The 26,799-nt window shown below is 36.7% G+C and overlaps 1 protein-coding gene across 1 annotated transcript in view; it reads left to right on the top strand.

Moving 5' to 3' along the window:
* CCDC18 (coiled-coil domain containing 18) overlaps positions 1–26,799 on the top strand; it is a 117,442-nt gene that overhangs the window by 11,093 nt on the left and 79,550 nt on the right. The window contains exons 5-11 of the mRNA XM_047084567.1: positions 899–1,005; positions 2,425–2,553; positions 15,082–15,178; positions 16,964–17,085; positions 18,038–18,329; positions 20,310–20,434; positions 21,273–21,433. Coding sequence (XP_046940523.1) covers positions 899–1,005; positions 2,425–2,553; positions 15,082–15,178; positions 16,964–17,085; positions 18,038–18,329; positions 20,310–20,434; positions 21,273–21,433 — 1,033 coding nt within the window. The remainder of the gene's footprint in view (positions 1–898; positions 1,006–2,424; positions 2,554–15,081; positions 15,179–16,963; positions 17,086–18,037; positions 18,330–20,309; positions 20,435–21,272; positions 21,434–26,799) is intronic.

Here is a 26,799-nt window from a genome sequence, read left to right as displayed (position 1 = left end):
GATACCCAGCCTCTTTTGCCCAAAATCAGTATGTGAGGCCTTTTTCTTTGGAGCTGTTGAATTTTTCCAGCAAAGAATCCTTTGATTTCCCACCTGTGGGATAGCCCTAAATGAGATGATGTAGGAAGTTGGAAACTGTTTTATGTCAACCAGCTTGTTTATAACTACTTCATCCCTCCTCATCGTTCTACATAGTCCTAAACCTTTCCTGTTCAGTTTCTTAGATAATAAATTTTCTCTCTTCCTGGTAGGCTATCACTGGACTGTTGGTGTTTTGAAAGGAATGGGAAAAGGAGGGTTGACTTACCAGCACATTTTTAGCTGTATTCTGGGTTTTCTTTCCTGGACCTCATGCTTCCTTTTTTCAGGGATAATTAGGTCCCTTATTGATATTCTTTCCAGACACCATTTAGGTTGTAGATTCCCACCCTGCTATATTCTTTTTATCTTCCAGGTTGTAGGATTACTTTGCTTTTTGTATCTTCTAAGTTTTCTCTAGTAAGATGTATTCTAAAATTAGGTCTTAAATTGTAAAATGGTTCAGTAGGTATTTTCTTATTTACTTTTTTATAATTTTATCTTTTATATTGAATTTTCTGTTTATGTGAAATTTATCTTCCTGGTTGGTTTCAGTAGAGATTCTTTATTCCCCCCCAAATAGTTAATTATCTTGGGATATTAAGTTGAGGGAAATGGCTGGAGCTTACATGCTGATATTGGCTTGTGATGATGACACGCCCATGTAAATGTTGATCAAAGGAAGAGATAGGGTGAGCTTCACATTTGATCGATGATTGGGGCTTTATATTGAACACCCTCGCAAACAGAAAAAGAAACAAAGGATCAAGTAGATTATTTTGTGAAAGAAAATGTGCTAAAAGTTACTTTTTTGTTCTAGGTTTCTATGCTTGAATCTGTTCAACAACAGGCAGCCAGTGTGCCTATCTTGGAAGAACACATTATAAATTTGGAAGCAGAAGTTTCAGCCCAAGATAAAGTTTTGAGGTAAATATACTTTTTATGGCTTTAAAGTTTTTACTTCCTACTTGTGCTTTTTGATATATCTTGTGAAATCTTGTTCCCCACCCCATAAATTTCTAGTGGCTTAGAGACTATCTTAGGACCTGTGGAATCTGTTCTGTGGTCCATCATAACTCCTCTTGGCTCCAAGATGCATGTGTTTTACGGGGGCTAAAAAAAGACATAAAATGAGCTGAGATGCTTATTTACATGCTTTTATTGAATATGCACTAATTCATTTCTTGCCCTATATAGTAGTATATACTGGTGCTTCAATGGGAGTTTAAGAATAAAATACAAGGAATCAGGCACTTTATAATTTATCCCCTTTTGCTTTGAATAAAATGAGAAATATATGCATAGTAAATAGCACATCATTCCATTTTGATGATTCCCAAAGTGTAGTTCTGGGACCAGCAGTATTAGCATCTTCTGGGAAGTTGTTAGAATTGTAGATCTCAGGTTCTGTCTCAAACTTACTGAATCACAAACTGAGAGGTGGGATCCAGTAATATGTGTTTTAGTAAGTCCTGCAGGTTATTCTGATGTACACTAAAGTCATCTTTTGTGACCATCAGAATTTTGTAATTTTCCTTGTATCACATGATGTTGTAATTTTATTCCTAGATATTTTATATATTTTTTTTTTAATTTTTTTTTTCAACGTTTTTTATTTATTTTGGGGACAGAGAGAGACAGAGCGTGAGCGGGGGAGGGGCAGAGAGAGAGGGAGACACAGAATCGGAAACAGGCTCCAGGCTCCGAGCCATCAGCCCAGAGCCTGACGCGGGGCTCGAACTCACGGACCGCGAGATCATGACCTGGCTGAAGTCGGACGCTTAACCGACTGCGCCACCCAGGCGCCCTGATATTTTATATTTTTGGTTGTTGTGAATTTGTTCATGTTCTGTTAATTGATGGTATATAAGAAGGCTGTTGCTCTTTGTGTAATATAATTATTTTGTAATTGGACTAGTTGTCATATTATTTTACCCTAATAATTTTGCATTTTGATTCTCCTGGATTTTTCAGGCAGCTAATAATATTGGCAGAAAAAGAAAATATTGTCTTTCCTTTTCAAAATTTCTATTTAGTACTTTTTCATTTTTCTTTTAGTAACTATCAGAAAAATCATTGGATATAGTGGTAATAATAGTCATTCTTACCTAATTTTTGAACTGTATGGTTATGCTTCTAGTATCTGACTGTATATGTATCATTTTATTCCTTGTAAAAACTCTTAGTTGATAAGTGATAAATATGCCTTTTCTCTATTTCTTACTAAATCTTGGTTTCTCTTACCTTGCTAATTTAAGCTGATAGAATTCCTAATGTTGAGCTATCTTGCATAACTGGAATAATCTCTTTAATAGCCTTTAAAAAATATTTTCCTTTATTTTATAGAGAGGCAGAAGATAAATTAGAGCAGAGCCAGAAAATGGTGATTGAAAAGGAGCAGAGTTTGCAGAAGTCCCAAGAGGAATGTATAAAGTTAAAGGTAGACTTACTTGAACAAAGTAAACAAGGAAAGAGGTATGTGTTTTAAAGCAGATAATTGTTTTTGTAGGGGGAAAAAGAATATATTACCTTTTTTAAATTGTAGCTAATTTTTATTATCTACTTTTAAATTATTTATTTATTTTTGAGAGTGAGAGAGTGAGCAGGAGAGAGGCAGGAGGAGAGAGAGAGAGACAGAGAGAGAGAGACAGGCAGGTTCTGCGCTGTCAGCACAGAGCCCGATGCAGGGCTGAAACTCACAACCTGCGAGATCATGACCTGAGCAGAAATTGAGAGTCGGATGCTTGGGGCGCCTGGGTGGCGCAGTCGGTTAAGCGTCCGACTTCAGCCAGGTCACGATCTCGCGGTGCGTCAGTTCGAGCCCCGCGTCGGGCTCTGGGCTGATGGCTCAGAGCCTGGAGCCTGTTTCCCATTCTGTGTCTCCCTCTCTCTCTGCCCCTCCCCCGTTCGTGCTCTGTCTCTCTCTGTCCCAAAAATAAATAAACGTTGAGAGTCGGATGCTTAACTGACTGAGCCACCTAGGCACCCCTGTAGCTAATTTTTAAAATGAAAATATTTCAGAAACTTAGCAGTAGAAAAATTTAATGTTCTTTTTGTCTGTTAATAGTTTTTCATTTTTCATTAAAAATTTCATGTTACTGGCATTCTGGATTGGGATTAGAAGTCTGATAATGAGGGGCGCCTGGGTGGCGCAGTCGGTTAGGTGTCCGACTTCAGCCAGGTCACGATCTCGCGGTCTGCGAGTTCGAGCCCCGCGTCGGGCTCTGGGCTGATGGCTCAGAGCCTGGAGCCTGTTTCCGATTCTGTGTCTCCCTCTCTCTCTGCCCCTCCCCCGTTCATGCTCTGTCTCTCTCTGTCCCAAAAATGAATAAACGTTGAAAAAAAATTAAAAAAAAAAAAAGAAGTCTGATAATGATTATCAATGTAATGATATTTACTTTTTTCTGAAATTATTTCCTACATAAAATTCCTGAGTAAATATATTCGTGAGTAAAAGAAAGTATAAAGCATGTCTTTTTGTTTTTCTTTAAGTTTATTTTGAGAGAGAGAGCGTGCACACATACCTAAATTGGGGAGGGGCAGAGAGAGAGAGAGACTCCCAAGCAGGCTCTGCACTATCAATGTGTAGCCTGGCACAGGGCTTGAACCTACAAACCTTGAGATCATGACCTGAGCTGAAATCAAGAGCCAGATACTTAGCCAACTCAGCCATCCAGGTGCCCTGATTTTGTATAAAGCATGTCTTAATATAAAGTTTTGTAGGTAGTCTTGACTAAGGAACCCTTAACTATCAATGTCAATTAACATTTAAACTAATAAACATTTAAAATTTTTTAGTTTAATAATATTTTCCAATATAATAATATAATTATAACAGCTTTTTACACAGGATAAAATCATAGTCTCCATTTTTGTTTTCAAAAAATTTTTTTCTCTCAAGTTTTTATTTAAATTCCAGTTAACATACAGTGTAATACTCATTTTTAGTAGAATTTAGTGATTCATCGCTTACATACAATACCTCGTGCTCATCACAGGTGCCCTCCTTAATACCCATCACTCATTTAACCCATTTCCCACCCCACCCCACCCCCCCCCCCCCCCGCCACCTCCCTCCATCAACCCTCAGTTTGTTCTCTATACTTAAGTATCTGTTGTATGGTTTACCTCTTTTTTTTTTTTCTGTGTTCATCTGTTTTGTTTCTTCAATTCCAATTACAATATGAGTGAAATCATATTGTATTTTTCTTTGACTTATTTTGCTTACCATAATACACTCTAGCTCCATCTATATCAGTGCAAATGGCAAGATTTCATTATCTTTGATGGCTGAGTAATTTTCCATTGTATGTATATACACCTCTTCTTTATCCATTCATGGATAAAGTCAATGGACATCCAGTCAATGGACATTTGGACTCTTTCCATAGTTTGGCTATTGTTGATGCAGCTTTAAACATCAGGGTGCATGTACCCCTTTGAATCTGTATTTTTGTATACTTTGGGTAAAAGTATTTACCTATACTAAGTATAGTAGTGCAGTTGCTGGGTTGTAGGATAGTTCTAGTTTTTTCCTTTTTGAGGAACTTCCATACTTTTTCCAGAGTGGCTGCACCAGTTTGCATTACCACCAAAAATGTAAAAGGGTTCCTTTTTCTTTGCATCCTCACCAACATCTGTTGTTTTCCTGTGTTGTTAATTTTAGCCATTCTGACCAGTGTGAGGTGGTATCTCATTGTGGTTTTGATTTGTATTTCCCTGATGATGAGTGATGTTGAGCATAAAAATGACTCTTATATGGGTGGCCCAGTTGGTTGAGTGTCAGACTCCTGATTTCAGCTCAGGTCATAATCCCAGGTCATCATATCAAGCTCCACATCAGGCTCTGTACTGAGTGTGGAGCCTGCTTACGATTCTCTCTCTCTCTTTCTTTCTTTCTCTCTCTCTCCCTCTGCCCTCTCCCCTGCTTGCTTTCTCTCTCTCTCTCTCTCTAAAATAAAGTTTAAAAAGAAGACTCTTTTTTTTTTAAAAAAAATTTTTTTTTTCAACGTTTATTTATTTTTGGGACAGAGAGAGACAGAGCATGAACGGGGGAGGGGCAGAGAGAGAGGGAGACAGAATCGGAAACAGGCTCCAGGCTCTGAGCCATCAGCCCAGAGCCCGACGCGGGGCTCGAACTCACAGACCGCGAGATCGTGACCTGGCTGAAGTCGGACGCTTAACCAACTGCGCCACCCAGGCGCCCCAAAAGAAGACTCTTATATAAGGTTTAAATAATATCTAACCAGGAGCCTGTAAAGATTCTAAACTTACATGTATCTAATAGTCAAGCCCAGAAATATATAAAGAAAATAAAATTTCACATGGTAATGAGCAAACCTTTAATCATACAGGTAACATTCTTACACATTTACTAGGAATTATTAGATTAGTAACATGAAAGCAAGAAATTGAAGAGTTGAATGACAACTAGTAATCTTGATCTAATGTATGTATTTATGGAACCCTATACCCAACAGTTTGAAAAGTCATATTCTTTCAAGCACTTCTAGAACATTTATAATCTTTACCTCACTATGCCAGAAAGTATGAGTTTCAACAAACACCAAAAGATTGATGTTGTATATATTACCTTCTCAGACTGTAGTACAATTAAGTTAGAATGTAATCCCCCCCCAAATCATGTATTTTTAGAAATTTAAAGCCAGCTTTCTTGCTACTTACGGACCATTGAAGAAATTAGGACAAAAATTAGAAAACTTTTGAGGCGCTTCAGTGGTTCAGTCAGTTAAGTGTCCAATTTTGGCTCAGGTCATGATCTCATGGTTCGTGAGTCCAAGCCCTGCATTGTGCTCTATGCTGACAGCTCAGAGCCTGGAGCCTGCTTTGGATTCTGTGTCTCCTTCTTTCTCTGTCCCTCTCCCACTCACACTCTTGTCTCTCTTTCTCAAAAATAAATAAACATTTTTAAAAAATTAAAAAAAAAACTTTTAGAACAGAACAATATAAAAAATATCACAGCTTGTGGGCTGACACCAAAGATATTCTTAGAGGGAAATTTTTAGTCTCCTATGCATATATTGAAATTAATATATGCATGAAAATGAATGAGCTAAAACATCCAATTTATGTAGTCAGGAAAAGCACAGTTGAAGAAATCATCAAAAGAAAAATAGGAAATAGAAGTATTGAAATAATATAGGATTAAATGATCGAATAGAAAACAGGGAAACCATAGAGAAAATCACCAAAACCTAAATCTGGTTCTTTTCAAAATGGCCAAACTAATGGGCATCAGACAAAATTAATCAAGGAGACAAAGCACAAAAAACAATATTGGGATTGAAAAGGACTTCTAAAGTATAGATTTAGCTATGATTTAAGAAAGCGGTGCCTGGGTGACTCAGTCGGTTGGGTGTCCAACTTCAGCTCAGGTCATGACCTCATGGTTTGTGGTTGTGGGTTTGAGCCCGGTGTTGGGTTCTGTGCTGACAGCTTGGAGCCTGGAGCCTGCTTTGGATTCTGTGTCTCCCTTTCTCTCTGCCCCTCCCCCATTCATATTCTGTCTCTCTCTCTCTCTCTCTCTCTCAAGATATAAACATAAAAAAAAAAAAGAAAGAAAGAAATAAGACCAAATACTATGAACCATTTTAGAATGATGAATATGAAAATTTGGAATCAATAAATGATTTCTCAACAAAATATAATTTAACAGAACTAACTTAATAAATTGAAAACCTGGATGGAAATATAGCTATTAGAGATATTGAATCAATAGTTAAAGATTTTCCTACAAGAAAGTAATAAACAAAACAAGGGTGATGACAAAAGGAAACAGGCCCATTATGGCCCACAGTGGCTAAAATGAAAATGACTCACAATATCAAGTTTTGGCAAACTTGTGGAGCCCCTACAATTCTCATATATTTCTAAGAGTGTAAATTGGTAGAAACACTTTGGAAAACTTTGCCATTATCTGCTAAAGCTAACATAAGTCACCCTGTGATCTAGCATTTACTGCATCAGAAATGAATGCCTGTATCTATCAAAGGATAGGTGCAAGAGTGTTCAAAGTAGCTTCATTCATAATTGCTAAATGTTAATAATAGAATAAATAAATTGTGTTATATTCACATTATGGAACATATACACTCATGGAAAAGAGCAACTAAAACTATTAACAACATAAGTGAATGTATATCAAAGATAATGTAAGCAAAAGAAGCCAGGTGCAAAAGAATATAGTACATTTCCATAAGAAATCAAGAATAGGTAAAATTCTTGATTCATATATTCTTTAATATATGGTATTAAAAACTCCAAGTAGTGTTTACCTTTTTGAGTAAAGAATGTTGGAGGGAGGGGCGCCTGGGTGGCACAGTCGGTTAAGCGTCCGACTTCAGCCAGGTCACGATCTCGCGGTCCGTGAGTTCGAGCCCCGCGTCAGGCTCTGGGCTGATGGCTCGGAGCCTGTTTCCTGTTTCCGATTCTGTGTCTCCCTCTCTCTCTGCCCCTCCCCCGTTCATGCTCTGTCTCTCTCTGTCCCAAAAATAAATAAAAAACGTTGAAAAAAAAAAAAGAATGTTGGAGGGAGTCTTTTGGGTACTTGAATATTCTGTATTTGATCTGGATAGTAATTTTGTGGATGTATACGTATATAAAAACTCATTCACTTAAGACTTCTGGACTTAGTAAAACATTAAAATAAAAACTATTAGTTAAATAAGAAAAAATATACAGAAAATATGTACAATCTTAATGAAGATTTAAAAATGTGCTCAGATTTGCTTTCATCAGGTATGGTGAGACACACAGACATGGAAATGACTGTCATGCAGAAGGAATTTTTATAGTCACAAATCCCTAGAAACAGGAGACATGACAGGCCATGTAGGGGGCCACACAGGGAAGCATCAGGGTTGGTCAGGAGACTGAGGGATTTGGGAGGAAAAGAGATGTTTTTGTGGTTTGTGTGGGAAGGCACAGTGAAAGCAGGGAAGGCAGGTTTAGGATTGGCTAGTATGAATAATCTCAGCGGGCTGTAGTGTAAGGCTGTCCTGAGTTGTGTGGTACCTGGTCCTGAGGTAAGTAGGATAGGGGATTATTGGTCCTGAGTGTAAGAGCCAAATAAAGGAGTGAGGAGGAGGCTCTGGATTGATTAGTTTGTTTATGAAAGGTACACTTCCAGGTGAGTAGTTTACTGTCTCCAAGAATTGGCTAACCTTGGGAGGGAGGGCCAGTCTTCCTAGGGTGAGTGAAGTTCCAGATGTCAAAACATCAGAATAAAAGACATGATTAATCCAGTGGAGAAAATTATAAAATTTGGTTGCAAGTCTTAAAAGAAGATCTACCTAATGAAGTATACCCCATTGCTCACTTTGGCAGCATGTATACTAAAATGAAGTAGATACCATTTTTCTGAAAGGAACCCTAATATAAAGTGTCACTTTTTCCCAAAATAATTGATACATTTGATATAATTCCCATCAATATCCCAACAGATTTTTGGTAAAACTTAACGAACGGACTGTAAATATTATACCGAAGAGCCAAGGTCCAAGAATAAAGGAGGCAATTTTGAAGCTGTAAGACCAAGGTGGAGAGCATGCCTATAGACACCAGGACTTCTGAAGTTATATGAATTAAGTCAATGTGATGTTGGTATAGGAATAAACCAAAAAATATCAGTGGTATAGAACAGACCCTTTTTAGCAAACATACACACAGTAGAAACTTGATATGTAAGAGGTAGCATTACGAATCAGAGGAAATAATGGAAGAATCAGTAAGTTAAGGTGGGGATGCCTGGGTGGTTAAGTCGATTAAGCGTCTAACTCTTGATTTTGGCTCAGGTCATGATCCCAGTGTGGTTGGATCCAGTACCAAGTTGGGCTCCGAGCTGGGCATGGAGCCTGCTTAAGATTCTCCCTCCTTCTCTCTCTCTGGCTCTCTCTCTCTCTCTCTCTCAGTCTCCCAAAAAAACAAAACAGAACAAAACAAAACAAAAAACCCACCAAGGTTTTGGACAGACTGCCATCATGTGTTTTTATATGTGGTATATAATAAGAGGGGTACTATGTCATCTATGGAGGAGTGTGCTCCCCAGAATGAATAGCCTGAATCTCCTCATGAGGAAACAGACAAGGTTAAGCAAATATTTAGCAGCATTTATTCACTGATTTACTGAATTTCTCACTGGGTACACATCATCTGGAGAGCAGAAGAGAACCCTAGTTTGATGTGTTTCTCTCACGGTGAAGTACATAGGCTTAAGAAATAGTAGGTAGTTGAGAAAAGAGAGGGGAAGCAGGATGAGAAAATCATGTTGTAGTGATAAGCAACTTCCAAATAGCTTGAGTGGCTGCTGCACATTTATGCCAGTATTAGTCATGGGTTATATACTTGATCACATTGGGAAGTAAAAGAAGGTAGAGTCATTGAATCCAGGGCTTCACAGAAAACACAGAATTGACCATCAGTTTCTGGCTGTTGAAGATCTCATCTGTGTGACTCTTCAATAGCAGTGTCAGAGTAGACCTTTGAGTAACCTGTGTGTGTGTGTGTGTGTGTGTGTATGTTTTTACTATCTACTAAACAGAAAATGTCCATATTTCCCTGTAAGAAAAAAATTATTTGCATAGCATGATTTTTTTTAAAAATGTTTATTTATTTTTGAGAGACAGAGACAGAACATGAGCACGGGAGGGGCAGAGAGAAAGGAAGACACACAATCTGAAGCAGGCTCCAGGCTCTGAGCTGTCAGCACAGAGCCCAATGCTGGGCTCGAACCCACGAACTGTGAGATCATGACCTGAGTAGAAGCTGGATGCTTAACTGACTGAGCCACCCAGGCACCCCATGCATAGCATGATTCTAAACGCACATGTTTTTTATGTATCTTGTCTGACATCTAATTTTGTATCAGTAGTCCAGTGGTTAAGTCCTCCTCCTTCTTAGATTCATACATTAGGTTTACTACTTAGTAACTATGAGGGCATGCCTTGAAAATATTGTGTAATCTTTCTGGGTCCTAGTTACAGATAAGGATAATGTCCAGTTTAATGAGTTGTGACTCTTTGATTAGGTATGTAAAGCAGCTAAAACTCTCTGTGGCACATAATAGATGTTCAATAAATTTAAGCTATTGTAAAAAAAAAAAGTCAGTGTCATGAAAGACTTAACAAACAGCTGAGATATTACAGATTAAAGAAACTAAAGATTTATGATAACTAAAAGCAGTATGTGATCCTAGATCAGAAGGAAAAAAAAGGTCTGTAAAGAACATTATTGGAATAATTGATAAAGCTTACATGTGAATTGTATATTCGATAATAGTGTTGTAACAGTTTCAGATTTCTTGAATTTGATAGTTATGGTTATATGAGGCATTGTCTGTGTTCTTAGGATACGTACTAAAGTATTAAAGTGAAGGTTACTGGGACACCTGGGTGGCTCAGTCAGCTAAGTGTCTGACTTTGGCTCAGGTCATGATCTCACGGTTCGTGAATTCAAGCCCCGCATTCGGCTCTGTGCTGACAGCTCAGAGCCTGGAGCCTGCTTCAGATTCTGTGTCTCCCTCTCTCTCTCTGCTCCTGCCCTGCTCACACTCTTCTCTGTCTCTCAAAAAGTGAATAAACATTAAAAAAATATTAAAATACAATAAAGGTGAAGGTTACTAATTACTCTAGAATGTAGTTCAGTACAAAAAAAATCAAGTGAGAGACATGGGCAGTTGTGGCAAAATATCAAAAATTGGCGAATCTGCATTAAGGAGTACCTGTTTGAAATTTAAAAAACAAAAAAGTTCAAAAACTGTGGCTGGGAGAATTAATTATTGATTTTAATAATTAGATCCCAGCTTTGAACTTGTAGGAGTACTGACAATACTGACTCTATCTTTGGCCTTCCATCTTGTTCATGTTCACTGGATTACCTCTCTTGGGGCTTATGTGTTCCAGGACACTTGGAGATTAATATACATACCTTTTAGAAATGCCCATCAAGGTAGGGATGAGGAGAGGCTTGCTTTGGCCTCCCAGGAATCTGTAAGAAATAACATAGTCTTTTCCCTTTCTGACATACAGGTAGTGCCTCAAGGTTTGATTAAAGGTTAGCTGTCAGGTGCATACAATCTTTTGAAATACATACAAACCCTTTGATCTCACTACAGTGCTCTTCCCACTCCACTCCATGTGTCCCCTTGCTTTATTAAACCTATAGGCTAAGGTCTGGACTTTGTGGAGAATAGCTGCAGTGCTATGTGAATTTTTGCTGGTGGATATCTCCTCTCCCCACCACCCCTCTCCTGCATTAAGTTACCTTGAATAAAACTTCAAAAACTGTATGGAATGGTTAAGTGTCAGACTTTGGCTCAGGTCATGATCTCTGTTGGTGAGTTCGGGCCCCACATTGGTGCTGTGCTGACAGCTGAGAGCCTGGAGCCTTCGGATTCTGTCTCTCCCTCTCTCTCTGCCCTACCCCCACTTGCACTCTGTCTCTCTCTGTCTCTCAAAATGAATAAATGTTAAAAAATTAAAAAAAAATTACAATGAGGTTGTAAAAATACAATCACTTAACACTATTAGATGGGCATAAGTTTTTAATTTGGTGATAATTATAATAACTTAGCATTCACTATATGGAAATACTTTTCTAAGTGCTTTAAGTGTATAACTCGTTTACTCTTCAAACAATCATAGAATATTGACAACATCCTCATTTTACAGATGAAGAAACTGAATTTGAGAGAGATTGAGAACACACAGAAAGTGGTACAGTGAGAATTTAAACCCAAACACTGTAGTGCTACGGCCTGCTAGATTGAATGCCATGCCAGAGGTAGTAGTGCAAAATGCTTAAGAGTTTTTGGAAACAGGTTATATTCCCTGTAATCTATGAGATCTTAGACAAGTTACTTAACCTGTGACTGCCTCATTTTTGGTACTTCATTATAGATTGTTGAGAGGCTGAAGTAGGTTATTTTATTATCATATACTGTTTTCTCTAAGCATGGGTGAAGGTGTAGTAGTACAGCAGAAACTCTTACACACATTTTTGGTTGGGAATGTAAATTGATAGTGCTGCTGTACCACTTTTTAAAAAAAGGTTTCAGGGGTGCTTGGGTGGCTCAGTTGGTTAAGCATCCAAGATGCTTGATTTCTGCTCAGTTTATGATCTCATATTTTGTGAGTTCAAAATGTCCGCAGGCATTGACAGTGTGAAGCCTGCTTGGGATTCTCTGTATCCCTTGCTCTCTGCCCCTCCCCCACACACGGTTGCTCACTTGCTTGCTGTCTCTCTCAAAAAATAAATAAACTAGGGATGCCTGGGTGACTCAATCAGTTAAGTGTCTGACTTTGGCTCAGGTCATAATCTCTCAGTTTGTGAGTTGCTAGCCCTGCCTTGGATTCTGTGCTGACAGCTCAGAGCCTGGAGACGCCTTCAGATTTTGTGTCTTGTCTCCCTCTCTCTCTGCCCCTCACCCACTGTGCTCTGTCTTTCTCTCTCAAAGGTACATAAACATTAAAAAAAAAAAATTAAAAAAAACTAATAAAAAAGATTTCATAAAGCTAAAGGTGCTCCTACCTTGTACCTTCAACTTGGAAATACCTTTTGGAAAATATTTAGCAATTCAGCTCTTGTTTATTTAAACACATTTTTTTTTTTTTTAGTATATGTGCTGCCGAAGCGAGCACATAAACACATTTTTTTTTAATGTTTACTTATTTTTGAGACACAGAGAGACAGAGCATGAACGGGAGAGGGTCAGAGAGAGAGGGAGATACAGAATCCGAAACAGGCTCCAGGGCCTGAGCTGTCAGCACAGAGCTCTTGTTTATTTTAAAGAAACTCTCCCACATACTGCCAAGAAGCTGTGCACTGGGATGTTCACTGCAACATGTTTGTATTAACTGGAAACAACCTCAATGTCTATCAAATAAAAAATGTACAAAATAAATTATACTATTTTCATGCAATAGAATAGTATGCCCTAGATTTTAAAAAATGAACTATAGTCAGGGTGCCTGGGTGGCTCGGTCGGTTGAGCATCCGACTTTGGCTCAGGTCATGATCTCACGGCTTGTGAGTTTGAGCCCTACATCGAGCTCTGTGCTGACAGCTCAGAGTTTGGAGTCTGCTTCAGATTCTGTGTTTCCCTCTCTCTCTGCCCTTAACCCACTCACATTCTGTCTCTCTCTCAAAAATAAACATTAAAAAAAATTTTTTTAAATGAACTATAGTCACAAAGATGAACATAGATCTTGAATGATACTGAATAAAAGCAATCTGCAGAAGGATATATATAGTGTGATGCTATAAATATATATAGGGTGATCATATAAAGTATAAAAACATGGGAAGAAACTATGATGTTTTATTGAATATAAGGTTACACAGATCTTAAGGTGCATCATTATTTAGGTAATCAGTAAGAAAAATATCACCGTGAAACTATTATATACCATTAATTATAAAATACATACCAATTTTAGAGGTGTTAAAATGATGAAAATAATGTGCCTCTTGGAATAAGTGAACTGGGATGTATTACTTGTGGGTTTAGGTGAACGTGTGAACATACAAAATGTTTTGTAATAAAAAAAAAAAAAGACTACGGTTACCTTTGGAAGAAGTCAGGGGAATGGGATTTGGAAGGGACACAGGGACCTCAGCTCTGTAATGTCTATAATGTTTGCTTAAAGTAAAAAATGCTACATGAAACAAAAAAAAGAAGATTCATTAAAGCTTGATTGGGAGTACATGGATGTTTATGTGTACTTTTCTGTATGGCTAAAATCCGTCTTTGCTTTTTTTTAATTGGTGGTGAGGAAGAGTAGGTAAATGTAAAAGTGGATAAGTTTGTCTTAAAAGCAAGGACGAGAGAGGAAAGCATATCAGTGGAGGTTTTGTTTAAGTGAGAAATACAGGTATCCTTTGCCCTCTGAGCTCTATTTATGCAAACTATGTAATGGAATATATTCTCTTAGATTTTTAGATAAATCCCTTATTATTTAAACTCTTACCAGGGCACGTGGGTGGCTCAGTCGGTTAAGTGTCCGACATCGGCAAGCCCTGCGTCGGGCTCTGCCAACAGTTCAGAGCATGCTTTGGATTCTGTGTCTCCTTCTCTTTCTGCCCCTCCCCACTTGCACTCTGTCTCTCAAAAATAAATAAACATTTAAGAAAATATTTAAACCATTACCATTTATCTAAAACTTTGGAACCAGATAGACACTTTGATATCCACAGTTGCTATCCAAACTTAAGTACTACATATATTTAGAAAGTAAGAGATACTTCCACTGAATTTGTAAACCAGTAGAGAAGAGACTGAAAGTATAGAAGATAGAGTTAAGTCCCTGAAAGGGGAAGAGCTGAGGTCTGGAGTGTAGAGAAATTCACTCTTGATAAGAGTAGAGTCACTAACTACCCTTACATTGGAATGAATATGAGAAGAGGTTTAAATAATAGAATAATTTTTAGAGGTAGCTATGAAATTGACTACATTGGCCCAATTGTCTCAACTCAGTGTGAAAAGTATGAGGAAAGGTCAGGGTCAACTAAGACAGTGCTTCATAGTGGGTAGATTTTTTTGTTCAGATTTTTACATCTTTTGGAAGTTACTACTGTCTTTTGAAATACCTTTTTGAAAATTTACTTGCCCTTTGCAAAGGTCGCAGGATTTACCGAATATTTTTAATATACTAGACCATGGATTGATTCTGTAATATTTTGAAATTCTGATTTTTGAGTTTATACAGCCTAGACTGCTTCCCTGATCTTTTCCAGATAGAGAAAAAAATTGCTAACACATAAGAATGTATGTATGTTTCAAAGTTTATGTGGTGCTTTATATTTTATTTTTCATATTGATACAGTGAGGAAATTATTGTAGTCTCTATTCATTTTGCAGTTTAAGCTCAATACTCTTTTTTAGTACTGCTTGTCTCTATTTCTTATAATAAAATATAGGTTACTTTGGAGTTTCACTAGTTAAATGCAGAGCATTCTTTACTTTTATTTTCCCTTTTTAAATTTTAGAGCTGAACGACAAAGGAATGAAGCACTATATAATGCTGAAGAGCTGAGTAAAGCTTTCCAACATTATAAAGAAAAAGTGGCTGAAAAACTGGAAAAGGTAAGAAGCAGTTGTGCAAATTCAGTGTTTTTGGAACTGTCCATATTCTAAAAATAAAAATAGACATAAATAGAATGTATTTGTTTATAGTTAAAGTGGGGAATAATTTTTATGACCTTGTAATAAAATCATTGGAATAAAGAATTGTAAATATTGGCTAAGGCTGGTGTTCATAATCTTATAATGAGCAGAAACTTTTTTATCAAAGTGGGAAAAGAATGGAGACAAGGGGAAGAACAAAATACAGAGAAAGAAAAGAATACGAAGAAAGATGAGGTGAGTGAGCAGAGGTTGGAGCTGTAGAAGTAGAAGCAGAAAATTTGTTCCTATCACCTCCATGAAAATGAAGACAGAGTAGATTGTATAGCCTTCAGTTGTCTCCCTGGACCTACCACCCTGAGAGGATCTTACTCCTTCCTCTCAAAGGGAAAATTCCTTTAACAGATTCTACATGGTAGTATAGTGACTTTATTACATTCACTTAATATTTTCAAGTCATATGGATAATAAAACCTGTTTGGAGGAAGGCCACATGTTGAGTATTCAGACATTGAGCTCAGAAGAGAGGTCTGGTTGATAGATACTAACATGAGAGAATTCCATCTTGAGATAGTAATTGAAAAAGAGAAAGTTAATGATTCTGTTCAAAGAAAGGTAGAAGGGTAGAAGAAATATTATTAGAAGTTTAATAAGAAAGAAATACCATATGATTTCACTTATATGTGGACTCTAAAAGATAAACAAACAAAAAGCAGAAACAGACCCATAAATACAAAGAACTGATGAGGTGTTGGGCAAAATTGGTGAAGGGGAGTGGGAGATACAGACTTCCAGTTATGGCATGTGGAAGTCACAGACATCCAAGGTACAGCATAGGGAATATAGTCTAATTGTATTATAATAGTATATGTAGCGTCAGATGATAGCTACACTTGTGAGCACAGCATAATGCATAGAGTTGCTGAATCACTGTATTGTACACCTGAAACTAATGTGACATTGTCAACTATATTTCAATGAAAAATTCTTAAAATCCCGTCAGATACTGTTCTTAAGTGTAAATTAATCAGATCACTGTTTTGAAGGCCTTGGAGAAGATCCCTGTGGGAATGAAATCTTGTAAGAGGGATTTTTAATAAGGTAATTTGTCAGGGGAGATAGAATACCTAGCAGGGGTAATATGTTCAGGGAGAGGGAGGACTTTATAGAGGAAAGAGAAAAATGTTAAGGTGATTTTTTTTCACATTTCTCCTTAGGATTATCAGTTCAAAACACACTCAGCAGGTACCTCTAGTTAGGTCGATGTAATAACAGAGGCAGATCTGCCTGTTCTGTCACTCCCACCACTCTCACCTGAGTGCTTGATTTTTATCTGGTTTAGATTTGGACTGTAATTTCAGTGGGAGTATCTTGTGGCTAAAATTTCAAAAGTTATTTCTCCATAACATTTGCAGCATAGTTAGCCTTTAGTTAATTTCATGCAGCATCCCTGCATAAATTGCTTGCTTTGCTCCCGTGAGGCCAGAATGCTTCCTGTCGGGTGATAGTGCCATTGCCCCTCTGTCATAGGCTCTCAACCATTTCTGGACAGGTGGTGGCATCCCCCTCCTCGTCCTTTGTTACTGCCCATCACTTTGCTCCTTTCACTACAAGGCTGGGGACTTAAATGTGTGAAATACTTACTCTACTCTCCTGCTTATTTCTGAAGTCACTACTTTTTAGTTTGAAACACCTAAAATTTATGACTACAGTAGTATGTCTACTTAAAACAAATTATTGTTTTAGGTTCAAGTTGAAGAAGAAATATTAGAGAAAAATCTAATTAGCTGTGAAAAAGAAAATAAAAGGCTGCAGGAAAAGTGTGGTGTATATAAAAGTGACCTTGAAATTCTGAAAGAAAAATTAAGGTACAGTATCTTGTTATGGAAAAAGGAGTTTTGTGTGGAAATGGAGAAAGAACTGAAACGTTTTAAAATAGAATATTTTGTATATTGTAATTGTGGCCTTAAATTACATAGAAAGCTAGGTTTCATGACTGCAATTGTTTTCTGGGTATAATGTTAGGATTTTTAATGAATAAAATGTGTTGATATTAATATACTTGCAAATATAGAGTGATATGATCAGCATATTTGCTTTGCATATATTTAGAGAAGATGAACACAAATATATATGAAAATATTACTGCCTAGTAATCTGTTAATGGTTGATTACTATCTTTTAGAGTTGTGGCTAATAGTTCATGATTTTTCCTTATATAACCTAAAACTTTCTTGAAGTTGCAATATGTTGAATTAGGATGTGGGAGTTAGATCTCCTGTCTTATACTTTTATAAAGGGAGCACAAGTGCTTCAAAGATAATGGAGTTATCCTGCCTTCCTCCTTACTATGAGACACTGGGAAAGTTTTATAACCTTTATATACCTTAGTTTCCTTATCTATAAACAGAGAGTGATAATCGTGCTACCCACATAAAGTTGTGAGTGCCTGGCATGCAGAAAGTAGGTACTCAGTAAATGTGAGCAGGTATTATTATTTCAGAATTAAAGCTTTAAAATATTTTATTTTTTGAAAAATTTTAAATGTTTTTATTTGTTTATTTTTTAATATAATTTATTGTCAAGTTGGCTAACATATAGTGTATACAGTGTGCTCTTGGTTTTGGGGATAGAGTCCTATGATTCATCGCTTATATACAACACCCAGTTCTCATCCCAACAAGTGCCCTCCTCAATGCCTGTCACCCATTTTTCCCCTCCCCACCCCCTGCTTTAAAATATTTTAAAAGTGAGATTAACTAGGATTTACTGAAAATAAATATATATTTTGTTTCCATTTTTATGTTTTTTTCTTCATAGGCAGTTAAAAGAAGAAAATAACAATGGAAAAGAAAAATTAAGGATCATGGCAGTGAAAAATTCAGAAGTTATGGCACAACTAACTGAATCTAAACAAAGTATTCTGAAGCTAGAGAGTGAGTTAGAAGACAAAGAGGAAGTACTGAGAGAAAAATTTTCTCTAATGAATGAAAACCGAGAATTAAAGGTCCGTGTTGCAGCACAGAACGAGCGACTGGATTTGTGTCAGCAAGAAATAGAGAGTTCAAGGGTGGAACTGAGAAGTCTGGAAAAAGTTATGTCCCAGTTGCCAGTAAGTATGGATGAAAAGGAAACTTTTACTCAAGTGCTTTATAAGAGATCATCATTTTGTGGTTGCTTTATTAGCTTTTACTTTATGTTTTTTTTACATATCTATACTTTCAGTAATGAATTTCTTTTCTACCTAATCCCTTTTCTTTTTCTGCTCCTACCCTTTCTTAGTCTCTCACACACCCTATGTAAGAATGGCACAGGATTTTTAAAAAACAGCTTTATTCAAGTAATATTTGTATACCACAGAATTCACCCATTTTAATTGTACCATTCAGTGATTTTTAGTAAACTTACAAGTTTTGGAGCAATCACTGCAGTCCAGTTTTCAGTTTACCATTCAGAAGATTCCTTTACCACACTCACCCCTAGGAAACCACTAATGTATTTTCTGCCTCTAGAGATTTGTCTTTTTTGGATTTTTCATATAAATGAAATTGTACAATATACGGTCTTTAGCTTTCTAAAAATTTTTGAGGATCATTCATTGTGATATATATCAGTACTCCATATCACTTTATTGTTGAATATTATTCAATTGTATGGATACACCACATTTTATTTAACTGTTCACCAATAAGTAGATAGATATTTGGGTTGCTTCCATGTTTGGACTATTATGAACAATACTGCTATGAACATTTGCATACAAGTCTGTGTGTGGACATAGTTTCATTTCTCTTGAGTACATACCTAGGAATGGAATTGCTGGGTCATATGGTAAAGTTGTACTGAACTGTTTTCCAAAGTGGCTATACCATTTTACATTCTCACCAGGAATGTCTGAGAGCTCCTGTTTTTCTACAACCTAGCCAACATTTGTTATTGTCTGTCTTTTAGATTTATAGCCATCTTAGTGGGTGTGATGTGGTATCACATTGTGGTTTTAATTTACATTATTCTAATGACTAATAATGTTGAGCAACTTTTCGTGTACTTATTAAAATGTTTTTATGATAGCAGATGGCCATCATTTCTCTTTCAGTTACATATATAACTATATATATAAGTGAGATTAGAAAGAAGGTAAGTAGAACTATGTCAGAAATCTGTTACTGATAATTGTAAAATAAAGGTGAGATCAGGAGAAAACTATATAAATGTGTCATGGCTGATTTCAAATATGTATATATGTATATATTTTTTAATTTTAAGTTTATTTATTTTGAGAGAGAGAGAACACAAATGAGGGAGGGTCAGAGAGAAGGAGAGACGGAATCCCAAGCAGGCTCCACACCATCAACACAGAGCCTGACGCAGGGCTTGAACTCACAAGTGGTGAGATCCCAGCCGAGATCAAGAGTTGGATGCCTAACCAACTGTGCCACCCAAATGCCCCAGTTTCAAATATATTTGGATGGGTGGTAGACTTACCAATTTTATTTCTTTGACTCTTACCTATTTTATTTTATTTTTAAAAATACAGCAAGGGCACCTGGGTGGCTCAGTTGGTTGAGTGTCTGACTTCAGCTCAGGTCATAATCTCAGGGCTTGTGGGTTTGAGCCTTACATCGGGCTTTGTGCTGACAGTGCAGAGCCTGCTTCAGATTCTGTCTCTGTCTCTTTCTCTCTCTTTGCCCCTCCCTCACTTGTGCGCTCTCGCTCTCTCTCTCTCTCTCTCTCTCTCTCCCCCTCCCTCCCCCTCACTCTCCCTCACTCTCCCTCACTCTCAAAAATAAATAAACATTAAAAAAAATTAAAAATATAGCTAAAGTGTTTTGGAAAATACTACATGTGCCTCTGTTGTTTTTCACATAATGTTATGTGATACCTCCATAATGATTTATATAATGCAGGTTTATTTTAACTATTGTGATTTTTCTGTTATCTCAGTATTTCATAATGTATTTTTACATTTATCCTATTGACAGACATTAGGTTGTTTCTATTAAATTCACAATTTTTCAAAATTGGAGTTCTGAATAAAACAATTACATCATAGATATTGTAAGTTTATGTATGTCTGTTTTTAAATTTGCAGTTAAAAAGAGAAGTGTTTGGTTTTAAATCATCTCTTTCTAAGCACCAGATGAGTAGTTTGTCAAACAAGGAAGACAATTACATTGGCTGCTGTGAGGCAAATAAAATGTTGATTTCAGAATTGAGGTATGGCTTTCAGATGCTGAAGTTGTAGCAAATACAGTGTTTTTTTTTAAATTGGCAGTTAAATTAAAATCCTTAATTGAGAAGATGAAAAATATATAGAAAAGTTCATCGAGTATTAAAACAAACAGCTGTGTTTCCACAACTAAGACTTGATTCTTCTTAACATTCTGTGATATTTTTTTCAAATGTGTTTAAGTAAAACATAAAACATTACAGGGTGGATAATACCCATTGATCTTTCCCACTAGTCTCATTCTCCTCTTAAGAATACACCATCATGAACTGGGTACGTATTCTTCCATCCATTTTGTGTATGTTTACATTCACACATACATGCAAAATATATATGCTTATATTGTTTGTAATTTTGCTTTTTTACTCAGCATCATTTTTTAAATTCATACATGTTGAGGTGGGTAGAGTTACCAATCAATGGGTGGATTAGTGTAGGTAGTTTTAATAGCTGTATAGGAGTCTGTCCTAGAACTGTGTCACGTAGAACTGTAGTCTTCTTCTGTTACAAACAGTGCTGCAAAGTACATACCTTTATGTGTTGCCTTATACAATATGCCAGAGTGTCTCTAGTGTATATTCCTAAAAGTGAAAGTGCTGGGTTATAGCATGTGTACATTTTTACTTTTACTAGGTACTATCAAGTTTTTAAAGTAGTTGCACCAGTTTACATTCCCATCAGTGGTATATAAGAATTTCTACATCCTGCCCAAGAGTTAACTAATATCAGAGTTTTAAAATTTTTGCCAACTTGAAAGGTAAAAATGGTGGGAGATATTTATATAGATCTTTCTAATAGTTTTTGGTGTATTTTGTTTTGTTCCAGGATTAAACTTGCAATAAAGGAGGCAGAAATTCAAAAGCTTCAGGCAAACCTGGCCGCGAATCAGTTATCTCAGAATCTTATTGCTTGTAATGACAAACAAGAAAGTGGCAAATTAAATAGTGTAGAGACAGAACCGGTAAAACTAGGAGGTAATCAATTAGGTGAGTGTATTAAATTCTTTTTTTAATTTTTTTTAATTTTTTTTTTTTAATTGATTTTTGAAGGAGAGAGATGGAACATGAGCGGGGGAGGAGCAGAGAGAAAGGGAGACACAGAATCCGAAGCAGGCTCCAGGCTCTAATGCTCTCAGCACAGAGCCCGTCGTGGGGCTCGAACTCATGAACCGTGAGATTATGACCTGAGCCAAAGTCGGACACTCAATCGACTGAGCCGCCCAGGCGCCCCTAAATCGAATTCTTTAATTCTAAGTTGTTTATGATAGTTTTTTAGAGAAATGGATTATCAGATGTTTAGTTTGTATTATCAATAATCTGTTATTACTAGTTATGGGTTGGTAAGATAGCAAGAATTTCAAAATTGTTGAACTTTGCATTATTCTTTAAAAATGATAAAGCTACCCCTGGGTGGCTCAGTCAGGTAAGCATCCAACTCTTGATTTCGGCTCAGGCCATGATTTTACGATTTGTGAGTTTGAGCCCCATGTTGGGTTCTCTGCTAACAGTACAGAGCCTGCTTGAGATTCTCTGTCTCCCTCTCTACTCCTCCCTCTCTCTCAAAAACAAATTTAAAAAAACATCAAAAAATGTAGTTTACTGAAGTAAAATTTACTAGTAGGATACACCCATTTAAAATAACAAAGTTTGAAATGTTTTGTCAAATGTATATTTTTTCATGTTTATACCCTTGTAACTATCACCACAATTAAAATATCTAACATTTCCATCAGAAGACTTACAAATGACCAACAGACACATTAAAAAAATGTTCAACATCACTGATCATCAGGGAAATGCAAATCAAAACCTCCATAAGACATCACCTCACACCTATCAGAATGGCTAAAACCTAAAACACAAGGAATAACAAGTGTTGTTAAAGATGTAGAGAAAAAGCAACGCTCGTGCACTGTTGGTGGGAGTGCAAACTGGTGTAGCCACTGTGGAAAACAGTATGGAGTTTCCTTAAAAACAAAACCAAAAGCACACTGTATATACACTGTATGTTAGCTAACTTGGCAATAAATTGTATTTAAAAAAAAATTAAAAATCACCATATGATCCAATAATTCCACTACTGGGTATTTACCCAAAGAAAACAAAACTATTAATTCAAAAGATACATGCACTCCTATGTTTATTGTGGCATTACTTACAATAGCCAAGATATGGAAGCAACCTAAGTTTCCACTGATAGAAGAATGGGTAAAGAAGATGTGTGTATATATGTGTGTGTGGAATATTACACACACTGGAATATTACTCAGCCATAAAAAGAAATGAAATTTTGCCTTTTGCAACAGCATGAATGGACCTAGAGGACAATGCTAAATAAAGTATATCAGACAGAGAAAGACAAATACCATATGATTTTATTCATATGTGGAATTTAAGAAACAAACCAAATGAACAATGAAAAACAGACCAAAAAATCTCTCTTAAATATGGAGAACAAACTGGTGGCTGCTAGACTGGAAGTGGGTGGAAGAAAGAGTAAAATAGATAAAAGGGTATTAAGAGTGCACTTATCATGATGAGCCCTGAGTAATGTGTAGAAATGTTGTATTACCATATTGTACACCTGAAGCTAACATAACACGCTATGTTAATTATACTGAAAACCAAAAACAAAAAAAGCCGTTTTCCTAAGGATCCCTTATATTCCTTAATTTTCTTTGGGTTCAATTCTGTCTTTAACTTTTCTTAAAATGAAAGCTTAGATTATTGATTTTAAACCTTATGTAAGTATTTAAGGGTATAAAATACTTCTCTTTAGGCAATGCTATACCTGCATCCCACTAATTTTTATATATTGCATTTTCATTTTATTCACTTCAAAATATCTTATAATATCTCTTGTGTGTATTTATTTCCAAATATTTAGAATTTTCCAGGTGTCCTTCTGTTATTAGTAGTGGACATTAAGTTGTTTCTAATAACCTAATTCATGAATGAACCTGATTTCAGTTCTTAAAAATGTTTTGAGATTTAGTTTATTGGCCAGCATATGGACTATCTTGATGATTGTTTTAAATGCACTTGAAAAAATTGTGTATTCTGGGGACTATTGGGTAGAGTGAACTTCAATCATATTAAACTTATTTATAGAAGCTTGAGTCTTCTTTCCCCCTAGTGATTTTCTGTGTACTTGTTCAATTACTGAGAAAAAAGTCTTGAAATCTTCAGATATGTATGTGAGTTTGTTAATTTATCCTTTTAGTTCTGTGAGTCTGAACTCTGTTTTACCTAAAATTAATATAGTTACTCTATCTGGGTCACCTGGGTGGCTCAGTCGGTTAAGTGCCCGACTTCTGCAGGTCATAATCTCATGATCCATTGAGTTTGAGCCCCGGGTTGGGCTCTGTGCGGATAGCCCAGAGCCTAGAGCCTGCTTCGAGTTCTGTGTCTCCCTCTCTCTGCCCCTCCTTTACCCCTGTTCACACACTGTCTCTCTCTGTCTCTCTCAAATATAAACAGACATCTAAAAAAATGTGTTAATATAGTTACTTGAGCTAATTTTTTATTGGTATATAATTGACATATAATATCATATTAGTTTTAGGTGTATGTCATAATGATGTGATATATGTGTATATTTTGAAATGATAACCACAATAATAAGTCTATGTAACATCCGTCATCACAGATAAGTAACAAATTTTGGGGAGGGATGAGAGCTTTTAAAATCTACTCTCAGGGTCCCTGGGTGGCTCAGTCAGTTGAGCATCCGACTGCGGCTCAGGTCATGGTTTCATGGTTCGTGAGTTCGAACCCCACGTCAGGCTCTGTGCTGACAGCTCAGAGCCTGGAACCTGCTTCAGATTCTGCGTATCCCCACCCTCTCCGCCCCACCCCTGCTTGTGCTCTCTGTCTTTCAAAAATGAATAAACGTAAAAAAAAAAATTTTTACGATCTACTCTCAACAAGTTTCAAATATATAATATTATTGACTATAGTTACCATGCTGTATATTATATCTATACCCAGGAGTTGTTTATCTTATAACTGAAAGTTTGTACCTTTTGACCACATTTACCCATTTTCCCCACTACTAACCCCTGCCTCTGGCAAATAACACTCTGTTCTATGAGTTTGTTTCATTTGTTTGTTTGTTTTTATATTTCACATGTAAGTGAGATCATACAGTATTTGTCTTTCTCTGCCTGGCTTTTCATTTAACCTAATGTCCTCAAGGTTCATCCATATTGTCACAAGTAAAAAGATGTCTTTTTGGGGCGCCTGGGTGGCTCAGTTGGTTGAGCGTCTGACTTCGGCTCAGGTCATGATCTCATAGTCTGTGAGTTTGAGCCCCATGTTGGGCCCTGTGCTGACAGCTCAGAGCCTGGAGCCTGCTTCAGATTCTGTGTCTCTGTCTCTCTCTGCCCCTCCCCTGCTCATGCTCTGCCTATCTCTCAAAAGTAAATAAACATTAAAAAGTCGTTTTTGGGGCGCCTGGGTGGCTCAGTCAGTTAAGCGTCTGACTTCGGCTCAGGTCATGATCTCACGGTTCGTGGGTTCGAGCCCCGCGTCGGGCTCTGGGCTGACAGCTCAGAGTCTGGACCCTGCTTTGGATTCTGTGTCTCCCTCTGTCTGCCCCTCCACTGCTTGCACTCTGTCTCTTGCATCATCTCAAAAATAAATAAACATTAAAAAAAAAAAGTCCTTTTTATGGCTAAATAGTATTTCTGTGTGTGTGTGTGTGTGTGTGTGTGTGTGTGTGTGTGTATGCTACCTTGTATTTATCCATGCATCTGTCAGTGGATGCTTAGATTACTTCCATGACTTGGCTATTGTAAATAATGCTGCAATGTACATATGAGTGCAGATAGTGATTTCATTTCCTTCAGGTAAATATTCAGAAGTGGAATTACTGCATATGTGATAGCTCTATTTTTAATTTTTAAAGGCAATTCCATATTGTTTTCCATAGTGGCTCTACCAGTTTACATGTTCACCAACAAGGCACAAGGGTTCCCTTTTCTCCACATCTTCACCAATGCTTATTTCTCATCTTTTTGATGATAGCCATTTTTGTAGGTGTGAAGTGATACCTCATTGTGATTGTGATTTGCATTTCTTTGATGATTAGTGGTGTTGAACATCTTTTCATGTGTCTATTGGCCATTTGTATATCTTCTTTGGAAAAATGTCTTATTTAGATCTTCTGCCCATTTTTAATTGGTTTTTTTTTTTCCTATTGGGTTATATGAGTTTTTATGTATTTTGGATATTAATCCCTTATCAGATATAGATTTACAAATATTTTCTCCCATTCTGTATGTTGTCTTTTCATTTTGTTGATGGTTTCTTTTGTGGTACAGAAACTTTTTACTTTGATATAGTCCCACTTGTTTATTTTTACTTTTTTGCTTTTGCTTTTGGTGTTGAATCCAAAAATTACCATCACCAGGACTGATAGATCTAAGAGCTTTTTACTTATGTTTTCTTCCAGAAGTTTTATGTTTTAGGTTTAATATTCAAGTCTTTAAACCATTTTAGTTGATTTTTGTCTACTTAAGATAGTGGTCTAGTTTCATTCTTTTGCATATGGCTGTTCAGTTAACCCAACACTGTTTATTAAAAAGACTGTCCTTTCCCTATTGTATGTTCTTGACTCCTTTGTTGTAAATTAATTTACCTTTATTTTGAGAGAGAGGGAGGGAGGGAGGCAGGGAGAGAATGAGGAGGGGAAGGGCAGAGAAAGAGGGAAAGAGAGAATCCCAAGCAGGCTGCATGCTGTCAGTGCAGAGCCCAATTCAGGGCTTGATCCCACGAACCGTGAGGTCATGACCTGAGCTGAAATCAAGAGCTGGACAACTGACTGAGCTACCCAAGCACACCATATGTCTGTTTTTAATACCAGTACCATACTGTTTTGATTACTATGGTTTTATAATACAGTTTGAAATTAGGAAGTGTGACGCCTGCAGCTTTGTTTTACTTTCTCAAGATTACTTTAGCTATTTGGCATCTTTTGTGGTTCCATACAAATTTTAGGATTGGTCTTTTGTTCTATAAAAAAAAATGCCATTGGGATTTTGATAGGGGTTGAATTAAATCTTTAGATTTAGGTAGTATGGAGATTTTCACAGTATTAATTTTTCCAGTCCATGAACATGAACTATCTATTAATTTGTGTCTTCAGTTTCTTTCATCAGTGTCTTATAGTGTTTAGTGTACAAATCTTTCCCCTCCTCAAATTTATTCTTAGATATTTTATTCTTTTTGGGTCAATTATAAATGGGATTGTTTTCTTAATTTTCTTTCTGATCATCACTCCAGCTGTGTTTGATTAGAGTTTTCCTGGTCTGACTTTTTTCATCCTTTTAGTCTGTATTTTTTATAGATAA

Source organism: Lynx rufus, unplaced genomic scaffold (assembly GCF_022079265.1).
Source record: "Lynx rufus isolate CCGP_SWC_20201006 ecotype Redwood Valley unplaced genomic scaffold, mLynRuf1.p SCAF_2, whole genome shotgun sequence".
NCBI classification, from domain to species: Eukaryota; Metazoa; Chordata; class Mammalia; order Carnivora; family Felidae; genus Lynx; species Lynx rufus.
This window is presented reverse-complemented; position numbering and strand designations above follow the sequence as displayed.